The sequence below is a fragment of the Aspergillus neoniger genome, assembly GCF_003184625.1.
Source record: "Aspergillus neoniger CBS 115656 unplaced genomic scaffold BO87scaffold_8, whole genome shotgun sequence".
Taxonomy (NCBI): Eukaryota; Fungi; Ascomycota; class Eurotiomycetes; order Eurotiales; family Aspergillaceae; genus Aspergillus; species Aspergillus neoniger.
The window spans coordinates 223,849-239,630 of record NW_020291136.1 but is presented as its reverse complement, the minus strand read 5'-3'; the positions used below and the strand labels follow the sequence as shown (position 1 = coordinate 239,630).

The 15,782-nt window shown below is 51.7% G+C and overlaps 4 protein-coding genes across 4 annotated transcripts; 1 reads left to right on the top strand and 3 right to left on the bottom strand.

Annotated features, from left to right (window-relative positions):
- Positions 1–174: 174 nt before the first annotated feature.
- Positions 175–4,032, bottom strand: BO87DRAFT_227463 (HECT-type E3 ubiquitin-protein ligase). The gene is made up of 3 exons (XM_025618734.1): positions 3,321–4,032; positions 1,150–3,261; positions 175–1,089 (listed from the first exon to the last, which is right to left on the bottom strand). Exons 1-3 carry the CDS (start codon positions 3,886–3,888, stop codon positions 185–187), a joined length of 3,585 nt encoding a protein of 1,194 aa, XP_025482119.1. The 5' UTR covers positions 3,889–4,032; the 3' UTR covers positions 175–184.
- A 910-nt stretch (positions 4,033–4,942) lies between these two features.
- Positions 4,943–6,318, bottom strand: BO87DRAFT_353882 (60S ribosomal protein eL15). Its single transcript, XM_025621258.1, has 5 exons — positions 6,266–6,318; positions 6,063–6,149; positions 5,679–5,835; positions 5,387–5,613; positions 4,943–5,318 (listed from the first exon to the last, which is right to left on the bottom strand). The coding sequence occupies exons 2-5, from the start codon at positions 6,147–6,149 to the stop codon at positions 5,178–5,180; spliced, it is 612 nt and encodes a 203-aa protein (XP_025482118.1). The 5' UTR covers positions 6,266–6,318; the 3' UTR covers positions 4,943–5,177.
- Positions 6,319–7,277: 959 nt separating this feature from the next.
- On the bottom strand, positions 7,278–10,008 carry BO87DRAFT_394912 (uncharacterized protein; the record flags this gene model as incomplete). The annotated part of the gene is made up of 2 exons (XM_025625155.1): positions 7,278–7,800; positions 7,862–10,008. The coding sequence occupies 2 exons, from the start codon at positions 10,006–10,008 to the stop codon at positions 7,278–7,280; spliced, it is 2,670 nt and encodes an 889-aa protein (XP_025482117.1).
- A 4,564-nt stretch (positions 10,009–14,572) lies between these two features.
- BO87DRAFT_227252 (uncharacterized protein) lies at positions 14,573–15,231 on the top strand. Its single transcript, XM_025618732.1, has one exon. The coding sequence runs from the start codon at positions 14,696–14,698 to the stop codon at positions 15,137–15,139; it is 444 nt and encodes a 147-aa protein (XP_025482116.1). The 5' UTR covers positions 14,573–14,695; the 3' UTR covers positions 15,140–15,231.
- Positions 15,232–15,782: the final 551 nt, after the last annotated feature.

Sequence of the window (15,782 nt, the reverse complement as noted above, 5' to 3'; positions counted from 1 at the left end):
GTCTACTAAATGCACCCCGGACGAATCTCACCACCCCCAAAACCTCGTACAAGAATCGAAATAAGAAAACGCCCCAATACTCAAAAATAAAACTAGTGCTAATGCTGTTAATGCCCGATGCCCCGAATGATGTCCCAGACGCCAGTGCCAAGGCTCGCAATTGAAGGGAGTCCTGCTCCCGTCTCTACTTCAGCCCGAACCCCTCGCTATTCAACACCGCATCCCAAAGCATGCGCTCCAATTTCTCCCGCGTCTCATACTTATACAGTCCCAGCTGGTTGAAACACGTCCGCGCCGTCGGGAATCGGCTCGTCTCATCCCCAAGACACACCAGCCGTATCGACAGGCTTGTCGCCCCCATAGCGGGGATGCGGTCGCTTCCCGTCACAAACGACAGGATCTTCCGTTGTGCCTGCGGCTGTGTCTGTTCGAAGAAATCCCAGAACCACCGGACCACCGGCTCTGTCTCTGGCCGTGCATTGGACCAGTTGTCATACGTGGCAACTGCCCGCAGGGACGCCACGTCCAGCGGCTCGTCCGAACCGCGCACCAGTAGCTCGATCTCTTCCGGACGGAACAAAGAGAGTGCATTGCCGCCGCAGACCGTGAAGAACCCCCGTTTGAACGGCTCGAACTGCCGTGTGACCGCCGTGTCTAGGAGAAAGTGCACATATAGGTCCACGAACTCCCGGCGATTCGCGTTGGTCACCGGCCGATTCTCCCCTCCAGCGCAAAGGGGTACCGACACTGTTTCGCCGTAACGATCTACCTGCGCAACAAAGTCGTAGCAGAACGTCTCCGCAACGTCCCCTTCGTAGTCAAGCAGCGCCCGTAGACCCTTGGCAAGCGCCGGGCGGAGCTCCGCCAGATCATCCAGGCCGCACTTGTACGTAGGCCGCGTAATTGACGACAGCGGTGCCGCAGCCAGGAGCTTCTTGAAGGCAAACGGTGGCAGCGCAATGTCGAGGATGGTCGAATTGTAAATGGCCAGTCCCAGTAGGACGCCGACCAGGAAGAACTGCTCCGAGGACTCGAAGCAGTATGGATTGAAATAACAGTATTGCGAGTCGTCATCATAGATAAATAGCCCTATAAGAAAATCAATTATCTGGCATTGCATGTTTTGGCTGACAATCAACTTGTACTTACCGTGGTGAGGATCAAAGACTTCCCGGACAAGGAGCAGGAACCATTCCTTGCGGAGACCTCCCGCATCAACGCCCTCTTCACCGAGGAATTCGATGCGTAGTCCCTTCTTGATCTCCTCCTGGCTAGAGCCAACGACTTCACTGACTCCCCGCAGACTGTCTTCCACCAAGCAGTCGCGGCGCACCTTCAGCACAAGATACTGGCTAATCGCCGTGCGACTCATGATGCTGTTAAAGAACGCTTCGCGAGCTTTGACCTCCATCTGCCGGCGTGCATCGTGTTCCAGGATATGGATCTTGGCCCAGATGCTCAGGAAGAAAGGGTATTGGCAGAAGGAGAACTTGGTCGTCTTCGACTCCCAGGCCTCAAAGTCGGCGACAAGGTCGGAATAGTCTAGCAGTGTATTGTAAAAGGAACTGATCGGAATCATATGCCCCCGCCGGCTGGCCTGACTTCTAGCCACAGAACTCGCATCTTGGCCAAGGATGCCGTCCGGCTTTCGGGAAACGTTCGCATTGTTCGCCGTGAAGAGCAGAGACATCACTCGCGCCGCAGCTCGCACCTGCCAGTCATCAGTGTAGACCACGGGCTGGTCGCGCTGCTCATTTGCTTTGTTGGGGCTTCTGCCATTGATCGCCGCATGCAGCTCGGCCGGAGTATGGCCCGCGGCACTAGAGAAGCTGGGCACCAAGTCATCATCGTGCTGAGTCGACTCGCTGCGCTTCCTCCCATGTTGACGCATTAACCGATGAGTAACAAAACCCCCAACAAGGTCCACGATCTTCTCAAATTGCCCAGCCGAGAACCGCGAGAACCAGGACACCAAGTAGTGATGGCAGTCATTCGGTAAATTGGCCAAAAGCCCCAATATCCGCTTGACAATGCCATAATGATGCCCCGGGCCATTGCTGCGGGATTTTGGAGGAGGCTTTGGATTCCGAGGAGCTGGTCTTGGAGTGCCATCTTTCGGGTGCGAGGGCCTCCGGTCACCACGGGCCGCCGAAGGCGCCAGACTGTAAGATGCGAACGATGAACTGGATGGGTAAATCAACGGGTTCGTCAGTAGCATCAGTAGAAACCTGGTATCCTCGGGCCTCTTTAATGGCCGTCTGGGCCGTTTTAGCAGGTTCTCGGTCGCCTTCAAGAGCGTTCGGTGTAAATGTAAGCGCGACTCTGTAATCTCTCTGTCAACCATAGCCAGGTCGGTGGTAGTCCACTTCTGGGCTATAACGGCGTCTTCTTCCCTCTTCATCTCCGTAGGCTTCATTGTTGACCACAGCTCCACCCATGACGTTCCCGCCGTCATGATCAGGTGGTGCCACTGTGCAAGTTCTGCCCAATTAATCCGAGGGCTCCTAGAAGAAACAGGCCTAGATGAACTAGAGGTCTTCTCCCGGCGCTCTTTCGAGCGGGACCGATGAGAGCTACTAATCTGTTCTACTTCGTTCATCCACCAGGAGGAATTCTCTGCAATGTCTCCAAGAAGCAGTAGCTTCGGATCGGGTTCAAATGTTACCTCACTGGGGGCCTGAGCAGAGCTTGGTTCCGCTTTCTGCTTTGGTGGGCTGCTGTTAACAGCATTGCGCGGGGCCGGCTGTGCTGTGGTAAAGGAGCTGTTCAGACAGTCACAGCCTTTGAATGACGTGATGATATATTCCTCAAGCGATCTGAAGATGTACGGACGACTAGTAGGACCTCTAGCTTCTGGACCGTTTGATCTGGCAGCATTCCGAGGCGAGCGATCACGTCTCGGGGTGTTTTGAGCGTCTCGGGTCCTCATCTCGGAGCCCTTTCTCTCTCCATGCGCAAAGAAAGGAGTCAAGTTGGGCTTCGAGTAGTTCGGTACGCCGCTTACTCCCTCCGTTTTGCCAGTCTTACTGGATGTAGAGGAACTGCGGCCCCGGGGATCCACCAAAGGTCGCGGTTCAGACAAGTACCCGGACGACTGAGTGGGGGACTGTGATAAATTCTCATCCTGCGCGACATCCAAGTACTTTCCGCTATGATTCTCTGGTGTAGAATTGGGCTGCTGTGGTTCCAGGAGCTGTCGGAGATACCTGGAAAGACAATCATCTAGGATCGTTTTTGTTCGCTCGATAGAAAGTGGCATAGCTAAACACAGTCAGTTCACTATTTGTCCCGTAAGCAGGCCTAGCGGGGATAATCTATACCTTTACGGGGCACCGTAGGGGTGGGTGCCTTTCCATCACTCCCCGAAAGGCCATTACCGCCAGCCTTGCCAGAATCCACAAACAGCTCCAAGTCATTCACAGTCAAACATTCCGTGCACCGGAAAACTTTGAGATTCCGCGGCCAGCGCACTGTACTGTTACAAACCATGCACTTCCCCGAGGTCATCTCATCAGACGGAGTCGGACGCGCGGCCCCTTTACGAGGACTAGACGAGTTCGGGTCCGGCAAGTATGTAACCTCATCATCATCTTCATCATCGGAATCGAACAAAAAGTTATCCTTCTTCGAAATCGACCGATTGCGCCGCTTCGTCATACCGCCGAAGGGTGAGGGGAACGGATGGCTGAGTGAACGAGAATGTCCCCGACGATGAGGGGGTGAAGTCGCTGGATTTCCAGTCATGGACGATAGACCTGAACCATCTTGCGGTATCCGATGAGGCGAGTTTCCTTCTGCCGGGAAGGGAATTGCAGCCGAACGGATATGACTAGACGGGGAGCCGGAGGTCGGGGGATAGGATGGGTTATATGGGGTCCGAGACGGCATATGGGCACATTTGCTGTCCCCAGCTTTCGGTAATTCGAGGGGATTTAGTTTTTTGAAGTTGTGTCTGGTTGTGCCACGCGAATTGGGGGTGTGGTAAAAGGCGAAGAAAATGTATAGATCTCAGGGTACGGTCTGCGATAAGCAGGGGTAGATAGGGCTTCGCTGTTCGTGGACGATAAGTGAATCCCGGTTCAGTGTCACGAGGCAAGTTTTCTGCCAAGGAGTTCGTGGCAAGGAGATTTGTTTAAGTCGAGACCGTTTTAACAGGAAAAGAGAAAGAGCGTGTAGCTAATTGTAGAAATAGCTGATGAGTAAGGTATCGAGGGGAGTTTCGGGGGTAGTAGTATGTAACGTGAGGAGAGGAGGGGGATGTAACGTGGAGCTTGGTCGAGGACGAGGAAATGGAGAGCGCCCCTGGAACAAAAGCGGAAAGAAGTTAAACAGGGGATGAATTAGAAGGAAAGACGTCAGGGCAAGGGAGATGAGAAAACGAGGGATGGAGCAAGAAATGAGTCCTGGTAAGGAAGTGGGTTTGACTTCCCACCTTTGAGGGGAGGGGGGGGGAAGTTACCCAGTTTAGCCCGGCGGATGCGCAAGCTGCGATGGGCGCACGAGACTTGGCTGCCTGAGGCAGGCTAGCATAGGCGCTGACTGGACGAACCACGGGCCTTGAATTGTGTGGGCTTCAAGGCAACGTCGGGCGCCAGTCGGGGTTTCACTGGCCTTTGGGACAAACGCCAACGCTACTATTTTTATTCTTCTTGGGATCCATCCTACTGGTTTGCAACCAGCGACACTGGTCGACTGGGGTCTAAGACTCTTGCTGCCAGGTGGACTTGGAGGTCCTGCAATACAGACCATACATCACCACTCAACAATGTCCCCCCCGCAGGTTCCCAGACAGGGCTATAGTGCAGTCACAGCGTAGCGCCGTCCCTGTCCAACTCAATCGCATGCCAAGGCACCAGGCACTGATCGGCAGAAGCAAAAAACCGGTCTACATTGATCAGTCCACCTCATACCCTTAGCTACGCCCTACGTGCTGCAGATCGTTGAACAAAGGTAAAAGTGGTCGTCATACTTCGTTAAGGTGAACAATACAGTTGAACCGAGAAAAGTGAAAAAAAGGTATTTTGGCTAACATCCGATCCAGAAGATCTGTTGCATTATGCTCGCACCCCAGCAGTTCCAGAACGGCACCGTAGATGCGAGTTTTGATCGAAATAGTGACATCCACAGGATCAAATTTTTCCCATAACCAACAACCCCCATAAACACCCCATCTACATTTAACGGTAACGCCAGTAGCTCTGGGTGTTCTGGCGCTTCCAGGTGTGGCGGCGACCAGAGCGGGTGTTGTTGTAGCGGTGGCCCTTGTTGATACCACGGGACTTCTTGCCGGTGGCGGTAAGACCACGGGCCTCGCGGTGCTATAAAACACAATCAAGGTCAGTAACCTGTAATCAAGGAGACGTTCCCAAGAGTAATCATAACGTACCTTGTGGACCGCGTTGCAGATCCAGTTGATGCGAGCATCGCGGCGGATGGCCTTGTGCTGGGGGTCGACGAGGATGACCTCGAAGTACTTGTAGGTGGAGTCCTGGTTGATCCAGTAGGAGTTCAGGACACGCAGGTTGGCGCAGCGACGGCCAACACGCTCCTCAGCGGTAGCACGGAGAGCGCGCTGGTACTTGAGCTGGTTGATACCCATGTTGGTGGGCTTGCCTGTAGTTGCAAACGAATTAGCCTCAATCCGACCCCCATTGATCCAAGACGAAGAATATACATACCGTAGGTGGCACCCTTAGGAGCGGGTCTCTTACGACCACCGCGTCTCACACGGATACGGTAGACAACATAGCCCTGCTTGGCCTTGTAGCCGAGACGACGAGCCTTGTCGGGGCGAGAGGGGCGGGAAGCACGGTGGATAGCGTTCAGTTGACGGAGCTATATTGATGCACTCTCAGCAAAGTTCAACGAGTGTATAGCAAGACACATGAGGCTTCTCTCAAGTCTCTCTGTTTGTGCCACATCCATCCGCCGGCGAAGGGAAAAAAGTTCGTTTCGAGCCGCCCAGTAACACCATTTCTCTATTCAAGAAGGGCATCCTATGGCAAACTACACGAGCACCCGGCGGGATGTTAAGTGATCGCAATATAGGGGGGAATTCTCACCTCCCAGCAACGGACACGCAGCAGGAAGCGAATCACGTCGGACTGCTTCTTCTTCTGGATCTCTTCCACGTACTTGAGGGCACCCATCTGGACGAAAATCGAAATATCAGTCTCTCGTGCTCAATTTTCTTTTTCTCGATGGCTGCAGAGCGATCCGTTGTATCGCAGTAGGAATCACAGCGAAAGGGCGCGATAAAACGTACCTTGTCGGCGTGGCAGGTCGTCGATTGTCGTCGGTTGTCACAGCTGAAAAGTTGGAGGAGCAAAGATAGTAGTCTCTTCAACGACCTTGTGTGTGGGACGCTAGACAATTAGGCGAGCCCCCACTCCAACCAATCAACTTCCGCACTACGTCTCTTTTTAATGCCTGAGGCATTATAATACACCGCCTGCCCTCTTACTACTAGCCTTTTTTTCTACGCTTTTTGCGACCGTAAGGCGACAAGGCAACCACTTCAGACACTCATCCTTGCTAGGACCTCAGCAACTTGCAATAGACCCATTCCTCTTCTTACGTGATACCATAGGTATTGAAAATGAAAGACATAAACGTTGTACCCTTTCTAATAATTATAAGCTACCTATATCTGGCTCACGCACCGCCCAGAAACAAACGAGATTGATTCTATCGTCAAGGACCCATCAATGAGTTGAAATTGGCATGCTCGCGTGAAAGTAAACAGCAACGAGCCTTAACCCCATCTTGACAAGCCTATATATGGAGACTTCACAGCCACGCAGATGGTAAATATAGGGCCAATTTGGCAATAACATAATACACAATTAGCAGTTAGGAGACAATAGAAGAAAACCGATCCATTTAATTGGCAATGATCTGATGGCTTGCAGCATAGCCCGAGACGGACATGCTCAAGCCTCTAGCATCAAAGCCGAAGTCTATGATTAAGTATCAGCACTAACGACAGGTCATGAGTCTTTCCTTTTGATCCGTTGCACATGATTTCTAATCCCTTGTAAGAAACACATTAGAAAAGAGAGATGTAGTGATGGTGTAAAAGAGCGAAGTCAGCGAGAAAACGACAAGAAAAGTGAAATCTGAATACATGAAAGCGGAGCGGGTGGTCCCTCTTTAGGGTTTGGGAGACAGGGGGATAAGTTTTGCATAGGTGGCGGAAGAAGACGATAGAAAGAAAAGCTGCTCTCGATGTACAGCGGTATTGAATCAATTTGTACAGAGAAATCGCATGGTATTCCTCAGGAATTCAGGGACAGCCCCTGGAAACGGTTGTTTATCCATTCGCTGGGGGCAGCATGTAGGCGGGAGGGTCCAGAGCTTGCGCCCGTACCTGCGCCGTAATCAACGTATCCCGATTCCAAAGAGCCATAGTTGTTCGCCGAGTAGGGTGAAAAAGGATCCACAGAAGCGAGTCCACCTAGCTCTGTTTGGCGAGAAGTTTGGCTGAACGGCTGATAGGAGTCGGCATAAGCGTTGCGCAACATCCCCATCTGGTTGGCGCCGATGTCTCGTCCTGTGCCCATGGCGTCACGAGGATGACCGTAGATTCGGCCGTCAAGGGGGCGATCCGCTTGCGCATCGTGATTGTAAGCTAGAGGATTTGGAGCCGACAAGCCAGCACTGGGGGGCGTCACAAATGACGCTGGATTGATAGCCGACATCCAGATGCGGGTCTTATAGATTTTGAAAAGATCGGTAACAAGCGAATTGAAATTGATGTAGGAGTCCGCAAAGTAATAGAAGGTGAGCTTCTTCCAGTCCCTAGTGAAAAAGGCCTGTTTAGCATGTGATTGACTGTGCCGAACGACACAAGTGAACTTACATTTGGAATTCGGCATCAAGGATTTCCATATTCAGCCGATGCTCGGTAACCTTCTGCTGGCAGACCCGCTTTGCCTTCGCTTCATTTCCTTCCTTTTCACGTAGAGTTAAGATTTCATGATTTTGGGCAAGCCTCTTGATTAGTTTAGGCTTGATGTCGGCAGCAGAGTCCTGCATCCCATGCGGACCATGTGGACCCATGCCACCAATGGCGCTTCTGTTATTCAAGCCGGCTACACCACTAGAAGCATTGACCACATTCGCGGCCCCATTCTGGCCCTGTCTAGAGAACATCATCAAGCACTTGTAGTGTTCCTCGGCATACTGCTGTTTCAGCTCCCGGGCTCTTTGCATAGACACGTTAGCGTGCTGTATAGTGCCAAGATCCGTACCGCGGTCTGCTTCGACGATGACGAGGTCACCGGGTTTAACCTGGAGACCAGTATCTTCCTGGATATAGAAGACATCCGCCCGATGGCATTTGAATGTAACGATATACAGGAGCTGGTTTTGGTGCGAATGGGCAAGGCCAGGCTGGTGGCGGCCGTAGGCGTTTGGCATCGTGTATGCCTGGTGGAGGGACGTGGCCATCGAAGCGGGGCCGTCGGCGGCGCGTAGAACTGGGTCGCGAGCAAAATAGGCTTCTGCAAATCGACGAGCTCGTAAATACTCCGTCTCCATTTCATGTTCCTCGGGACGAGGGGCCACATGAAAACGAGGATACTCACGATTCTGGCCTTGAACATTCGAAAGAGGGCCGTCAACAATGCTCGCATAGTCCTCTTCTCTATCACTCATCCCAGCCCTAGTACTGGGGGCTGCCTGGGTCTCCCCCGAGACAGAAGCGTGTCGCATAGGAATGTCCGCAAAGGAGTGGCGTCGACTCTGAGGGATATCCGCAATGCTACCAAAGTCAAGAGAAGTTTGCCAATGAGCCTTGCGGACGTTTTCCAGAGTACGGTTTTGGAACGACGTGTAAGGGGGGAGCTGCTTCTCGAGGTTTGCTGAATGCTCGGAGAGTCTTCTCCGACCGCTACTATGAATGTTATTGTAACCAGGGATATCGCCAACCTCGTCAAGATCTTCAACCGCCAGGTCGGTCTCCTCGGGAACACTGCCGCGAATACGGTGCAAATTATGGATGCCACTTCCGATGGCATATCCGCTAGCTGCGGATGCAGACGACATGGTACGATCTCTCATCGGGTTGTCCATCTGTCCTGCTGCTTGGCGTAGAAGAGCATTCTCCCTTGACAGCTGTTCGATGGTCCGGGCTTGGTTGGCTGCATAGTTGCTAAAGCTACCGTCCGAACCATCTGGGCTGCCAGCGTCATCGTCATCATCCTCGCGCACACGTCCGAGTGTAGCGGGGTCGTGACCCAGCTCCCCCAGAAGGCTAGGCCGTGATGACCGATGCTGTAAGGCGGAGAATTGACTGCCGTTACGAGGACGGCCGCCAGAGTAAGGCGTTGAGGACTTGTTCGCCATGAAGCTCAGGAACTCAGGATCCAACTGCCCTACCGAGTATGACTGTGACCGATAGGTTTTAGGAGTCGGATGCAGAGGAATTGAGAATGGAATAGCCGATTCGCCAACGGTCGTACGAGTCGTAGGGCTCAGTATTTCCTCCGTGAAATAGTTACTCGCAGTAGAGGGGTTGGACATGGTCGGAGATGGGACAATTTCCGCAAGCCGCGGTGGAGGCTCCTTTCGAGACTCGGTATTCCATATACCAGTGCCCCAGGGAAAGGAAGGGTTCCCTACATGGTTCCAGGGCATAGAGCTACCGATACCAGGACTCGTGTTCGGCCATCCAGATTGGTCGGTAGCAGGACTGCTTGGGTTAGAGGCTCCAGTGGACAAGGGACCACTAGTGGTCAGTGATGCCTTTCTGGTCGCGGTAGCTGGAATTTCATTTAGCCACGACGTACGGCGAGCAGGTTTGGGCGCTGGCATGCTCGTAGATGTGGCGACATGCTGTGAGTGGTCTCCATCGTCATCAGAGGACGCCAAAGCCTCGGAATCAGGGGTGGATCGGCGAACGCCAGGGTGGGTTTTTTCTAGCCTGGCGGACACGTTACTGGTCGGAGTCGACGAAGTGACAGGCTTGGCCGCCTGCGCAGTGGATTTGCCGGGTGGCGCAGCCATGATGTTTTGATAAGAATTGGAAGACGGCGTATAGCAAGACGCAAAGTACACTGACCATGAAAATGTCAGTAATTTCCGAGTGATAGAAAAATTCAACATGGGCTGAGATGAGAGGCGTGGTTTGAAGAAATGTTTGAGAGTAAGGAAGTGGACATCGCAAGGCGGAGAGGAGAGCCAGATGAAAGAGATAAGATCAAGATATATAGAGCCATTGTTGGGGTTCACTTACAGAGACAACTGACGTCAGAGGAAATTAGATCGTGAATGACACGATCCGTGTAACGAACGCTTGGCCTCTTCAGAATACAATGAAAAGTCCGGGCTATTCACTCGAAGCCGGTAAGTACCGCACGGCAAATAAAAGCCAGGAGGAGTGGTTACCTTCGATTCAAATCGAGTGGGCGAAAATCAACGAGGCAAAAACACTCTAATAGTAAATCAGAAACCACCGTGTCTGGAGTGAATTATTCCGTTTGAAATAAGAGCTCCTAGAGGTATAAGCTGTTGCTTGCGGCATGATAAGTTAGCCCAGGCTGATGGTTGTTGAGGCAGATGCACAAAAGCTGGGACAGCCCAATGCTGGAGGGAGGAATATAAAAGTCAAAGTGTAAGAGGGACGAGGAGATTCGACCGGGGAATGGGATTCGCCGAGCAAAAGGAAATAAGAGTCATGGAAGCCTGACAAGCCCAGGTGTAGCTCGTGTATGCTGAGTAAGTTTGGGGGAAGCAGCTGTGGGTGGCGAGACGGGCAGCCACCCATGGGCCTGGAAAACGCCAGCCTCAGGAGCTTCCTGCGGATCATATGATCAAAGCCCAGAAAACCCAGTAGAATCCCGTTTCACATGCGCTCAATGGGATCATGCTATTTTAATGCCTGGATTCCAGGGGCTGTCCTGGTTCAGAAACTTCCCGGGGAAATTCTCTTAGAGGAGCCACTGAACCTGAGGCTAGAAAAAGCACACAACTGCCCGTTCGTCCGTACTTAATTCGGATGAGCTAAGAGCTTCGTGTCATACGCTTGCTCGAGGGCAGCGGTGACAAATGGAACAGTCGAGGGGCCATATAGTAGATAGCTCTCCGGGGAAATTGCGGGGAAGGCCAGGCCACGGACCACGATCGCAACGCAAACCACACAAATAGATACCGAAAAATATATACGTACCTTGTGGAAAAAGTACAAATTCAGGTCAAGCCCGGAACCAGTATAGAAACTTGGGTATCGCCGATCGTCCCAGACAAGTAGAAATCGCAGAAAATCGTGATCGCGTCTGTTTGCGCCACCCCGTGTGGTCAGCACATTGTCCCCGGACGAGCGGCATTAGGCACGGAGCATGAGGATTCACTTACCAATCTAACAGAGAATAAAACGCAACTTTTTGTACCGTCTATCCAACATAAAACACAAGCAATCGACCCGATCGTAAAATCCGTCCCAGTTGTAACTGGAGATTGTTCTCCAGGCGAAGCGACCAGGCTTCTGTCTAATCAAAGAAGGTATTGTGTAAAATGGCGCTTTGCGACCAGTCGAAAGGCGAGAATTGAGGCGAGCCTAGAGGGGCAATCCCACCAGACCAACAGAAGAATATGTTTGTTCTTTCCGTTTCCTGTTATAACTTTTTTTTGGGGGGGAGTAATGGTGGTGGTAATTCGGAGGGGTTGTTCGCGGTATGTCGCTCAAGAAGACCTATGACCTCACTGTATGTCGTGTCGCGATGAAAGGGATCAAGAGGGGTGCGGGATGGGGAGACGGTAGCGTGACCATAGACGGATAACGTTGGTAGGCAAAATGGCACCAGTAACTATGGGCAGATCTCGTCAAGAGCAGCGCATCTTGAGACTGACGAGCGACGATCACAGCAGCAAGGGGAGCGAGAGAGCCCGTCGAAGGCCAGAATTTATTCTGCGACCCGACCAAAGCGAATTAGGTTGACAGTTAGGCCCCTTATTATTAAGGCCGAGCTTGTCACGGCGCAAGAAGGGTGGATTGGGGGACGCGGGCGAAAAAGAAAGAGTGAGAGAGTATGTGTGTGTGTGCGGATCGCAGAGCGGCGCAGGTCGCAGAGACAGACAGGAGTGGCAGTGTGGCTCCTGCAACGTTGCTTGACCGATGACGATCTTCAGCCGGGGATGGGGTGTGGTGTGATCGCAAGCCTTATCGAGAGTGGGCCAAAGAGTGAGGGAGACAGGAAGGCGGCAAGGAGCAACAGGGAGGATAGTAGTGGGAAGTAGTGAGAGTGACAATTAAGTAGTAGTTTGTGGAGGAGGAGGGAAGAGAAGAAGGGGAAAGAGAGAAGAAGAAGAAGAAGAAGAGATGATGATCAGGACCGAGAATTAGCACGGTGGTAGGAGGAAAGAGGAGAAGGGAAGGTTGTACAGTCGTAAGTTGCGTAGGAGGATAATATTAATGCAAGCTAAGGGAGGTAGCTCTGGACTAGTTCAAAGTCGACCTCAGGCCACTGGACGAGACGAGCCAGGAGGAGAAAACAGCGAGCCACGGGTCGGAGCACCGAGCAGCAGTGGCGCGGGTTGAAGGTCGGTGTCGAGGGTGTGAAAGGTTGAGCTATGACCGAGCAAGTTTAGTTTTTTGGGGGAAGGGGAGAAAGGGATTGGAGGGAAAGAGGAGGAAGTGGTCGTGGTTGTGGTTCTTTTTATCCTGGTCCTTACCAGCAGTGCCAACCTTCAAGTCCGTGGTGAAAGCAAAGTACAAGTGAACGATTGTGGCCCGGTACCTTTTACCTCCATCCACACTAACCACGGCTAAGGGGGGCGACTACGTACCTGGAGCATACGATCAATTTATCGCTCCAAGGCGGGGTAAGAAAATCGACGTGAGTCTAGATACGGTACGGAACCATAGGCCGCAAGATGGGGAAAGGATTCTCGAGTGCTTCAACACAACAAAAAAGGACGAAAAGGAGAGAAAAGAGACAACCGGGGAGGATTGACGGGGTAATAGACTCTCAACTCCTGCACAACTTTCAATCTGACTACCCTGAAGAGTTTAGAAAAGGGAAATAAAAAATTATTAAATCCAGAAATGAAAAACTGGGGCAAGAGGAGGGGGGAAAGAAGAGATTGAGGAAGGGGGTTCTTGCTGTACATAGTAGTGATTGAAAGTCCGTATGTAGCAGCAAGCAGCAGCAACAGCAGCAGCAGGAGCAGTATGACAGGCAGCAGGCGACCAGCAGCAGAGGAGAGTAGAGCAGCAAGAACCAGTCGGCCGTCGATGGAACGCCCGTGAGTGGGCCGGGCGGGCCTCTGGAGGTCAAGTCGAAGATCCTCCGCGCTTTCTGACTGGCCTAAACAAAAATGCCCCGGTCGCCCTCTGAGCATCGCCGGATTTGCGACTGGCGGCCTGGTCCATTTCCTTTTTTTTTTTTTTTTTTTTTTTTTTTTTTCTTTTTTTTTTTCCCCTCCCTCTTCTCCTCTTTTCCCCGTTGACCCTGAAGCGGGGCTTCTCCGACTTTAATTTCTTCTTCTACTCACGGAGCTACTACCACTAAGACAAATACTACCCTGATAGAAATTAGCCTATAGGAGCTAACCAACTAAAATTAATTTTGACAGATCAGGTACAAAATGGACTAAACTTCTGCTACTTCCTTCAACAAGATCAACTATCTAGATAGAGGGAACGCAATGCCGTTCAAACCCTATCGGGTTCAAGAACCTGGGGGTTAGAATCTTGTTGAGGAATCGCCCGATCCAACCCGCGATGGGGCTGAGGAGGCTGGGGAGAGGGGAGGGGAAAGACTGGAACACTGAAGGAGCTTGGGCGCAACCCAGAAAGAGGCATGAACGGGGAGGATCAGGCTGTTGGGCTATCCTGAGCCCTGTTGAATCCCCGAAGGAGAATTGGAGGGATTTCACGGCCGCAGCGGTTCCAAACAACGGTGCACCATGAAACCCCCGAAATCCAATCCTCAATTCCCAGGGTTAGGTGGTCATCATGCGACCGCCAACGAGGACATTATTGGCAGGGTTTGTATGCTGATAGTATGTTTAGTCGACAATCATACACAGCTATCCAGGGTCGAAAGTGACGGCAGAAACGCCACGAGAGTAGCAGGGGAGAGTAGGGGTATTGTACTTCTTATTGCTGTGTATACCATGCGGGGGTGGAAAGAGCTATAGCAAAAAGAATCAAGAAAATATTAATAAATTCCGAAAATAATCAAGAGACACTGACTACACAGAAGAATATACCATAATTTCCATTTCATAATGGTTTTGCGCTTCTCTTTTCACTTGGCACAGTTTCTTTTTTTTTTCTTCTTCTCTTTTTTTTTTCTTTCATGCATGGATGGAATCTTCCTAGTAAGTTTCTTTGTGTCATTCCGCACTGGGAATTCGTTAACGTCATACTGGCGTTAGGTTACACGGCAATCCTGGCCGCGGGTCCAAACCAACGCGAATCAACGCGATCACCCTCAACCTTAGTTCGCTTCTCCTTCTCTCTTCCCCTCCCGGTTGCTGCACGTACCTTGAACCTGAACGATGGGCAAAAAGGTAATGATGACCCTCCATACATTGGTCTTGCAGAAAATGCACCTCCCTCTCGTCTTACTTTTCCCTGACTAGTAGTGTAGTAGACTCAAGTCTTAGTCTGACCGAACTTGCTCATCCCCATTTCTCCTCTTCTTCTTCTTCTCCTTCTTCTTCTTCTCCTCCCTAGATTAGTACTCGAATGGGAACATCTCCCTGTCTTCCCCCACCTCCTCTTCCGCCTCCCCTCCAATACAATAGAAGAAGAAGAAAAAACAGCCATGCACCTGACTGCGGGGGAAGAACTGAACTAACTGGGAGGCAAGGGATGGCGATCCAATCAATACCTCATCCTGCCATGGAGTCCATCCCTTTTGCAGGATCGTCTCCGTTGGAAATTGCGGAGAGAGCTTTCCCGCGTTCGGTTGCCAGCCAACCCTGTCTCTTCTGTCTCGTCTGCTCTGCCATTTTCTGCTATTGTTGTTATTGTAACTTCGCTCTTTCCCATCCCCCCTTGAACTTTCTTCACCACACACACACACACACACTCTCTCTCTCTCTCACATACACACCGATATGCAGAATAGTCAACTCGGATTCCGCTCGGATTCCGCACATGGAATGTCCGATCGTAAATTACTCTTGAACCTCGCGAGTAAGATGCGACACTCCCAGGGAACGAGATCCGGGTCCAGTCTCGATTAATCATAGACCCCCTTCTCCCGTAAGCGATGAGGCTTGAACCCCGGCCCACGGATCACTCTAGACTTGCGCTACAGGGACCAATATGATTAGTGGGACTCGGGGATATCCTCATCTGACTTGTCTGCATGTCCGATTGGGCTACAGCCACAGCGGAGTTCACTAACAACATCCTCCCCCCCCCCCAATACCCCACCACTAGCTGTGGCACTGATGCGTGGCTCTTCGTATCTCGGTTCCGAAGAGCAGAACATATCGCCTTCCATTGTGTGCAAGTTGGACATGTTTCCTACTATGGTTTATTACCCCAGAGGGATGGATCTATTGTCTGGCTGCTCCCGAACTGTCATGAGTGTCATCTTTTCTTAACGGACTAGGAAGATGCCTCGATTAAGGTTGCGTCGTGTCAGGAGTCCGACCTTGACAGCTCTTCCTTATCCAGGGTTATCGAAGAGCCTAGAGCAAGTCCAGCCCATTCCAGTTCGGTTTTGCTGACCAGGTGGACATATTGTCCGAAATGCCTTTCGCCGAAGAGTGCCGATCTAATCTTCTTCCATCAGTCTGTACGTCCTGCAGTGCTATGCTCG

What these genes read in the sequence shown, in the direction of transcription:
- BO87DRAFT_227463 (XM_025618734.1), bottom strand. Translation starts at nt 3,888, where the DNA reads ATGCCGTCTCGGACCCCATATAACCCATCCTATCCCCCGACCTCCGGC. An exon ending in CCCTACGGTGCCCCGTAAAG is followed by an intron (nt 3,262 to 3,320) that starts GTATAGATTATC and finishes GACTGTGTTTAG; the next exon opens with CTATGCCACTTTCTATCGAG. An exon ending in AGTCTTTGATCCTCACCACG is followed by an intron (nt 1,090 to 1,149) that starts GTAAGTACAAGT and finishes ATTTTCTTATAG; the next exon opens with GGCTATTTATCTATGATGAC.
- BO87DRAFT_353882 (XM_025621258.1), bottom strand. Translation starts at nt 6,149, where the DNA reads ATGGGTGCCCTCAAGTACGTGGAAGAGATCCAGAAGAAGAAGCAGTCC. An exon ending in TCCTAAGGGTGCCACCTACG is followed by an intron (nt 5,614 to 5,678) that starts GTATGTATATTC and finishes TTGCAACTACAG; the next exon opens with GCAAGCCCACCAACATGGGT. An exon ending in TCTGCAACGCGGTCCACAAG is followed by an intron (nt 5,319 to 5,386) that starts GTACGTTATGAT and finishes TGTGTTTTATAG; the next exon opens with CACCGCGAGGCCCGTGGTCT.
- BO87DRAFT_227252 (XM_025618732.1), top strand. Translation starts at nt 14,696, where the DNA reads ATGGGAACATCTCCCTGTCTTCCCCCACCTCCTCTTCCGCCTCCCCTC.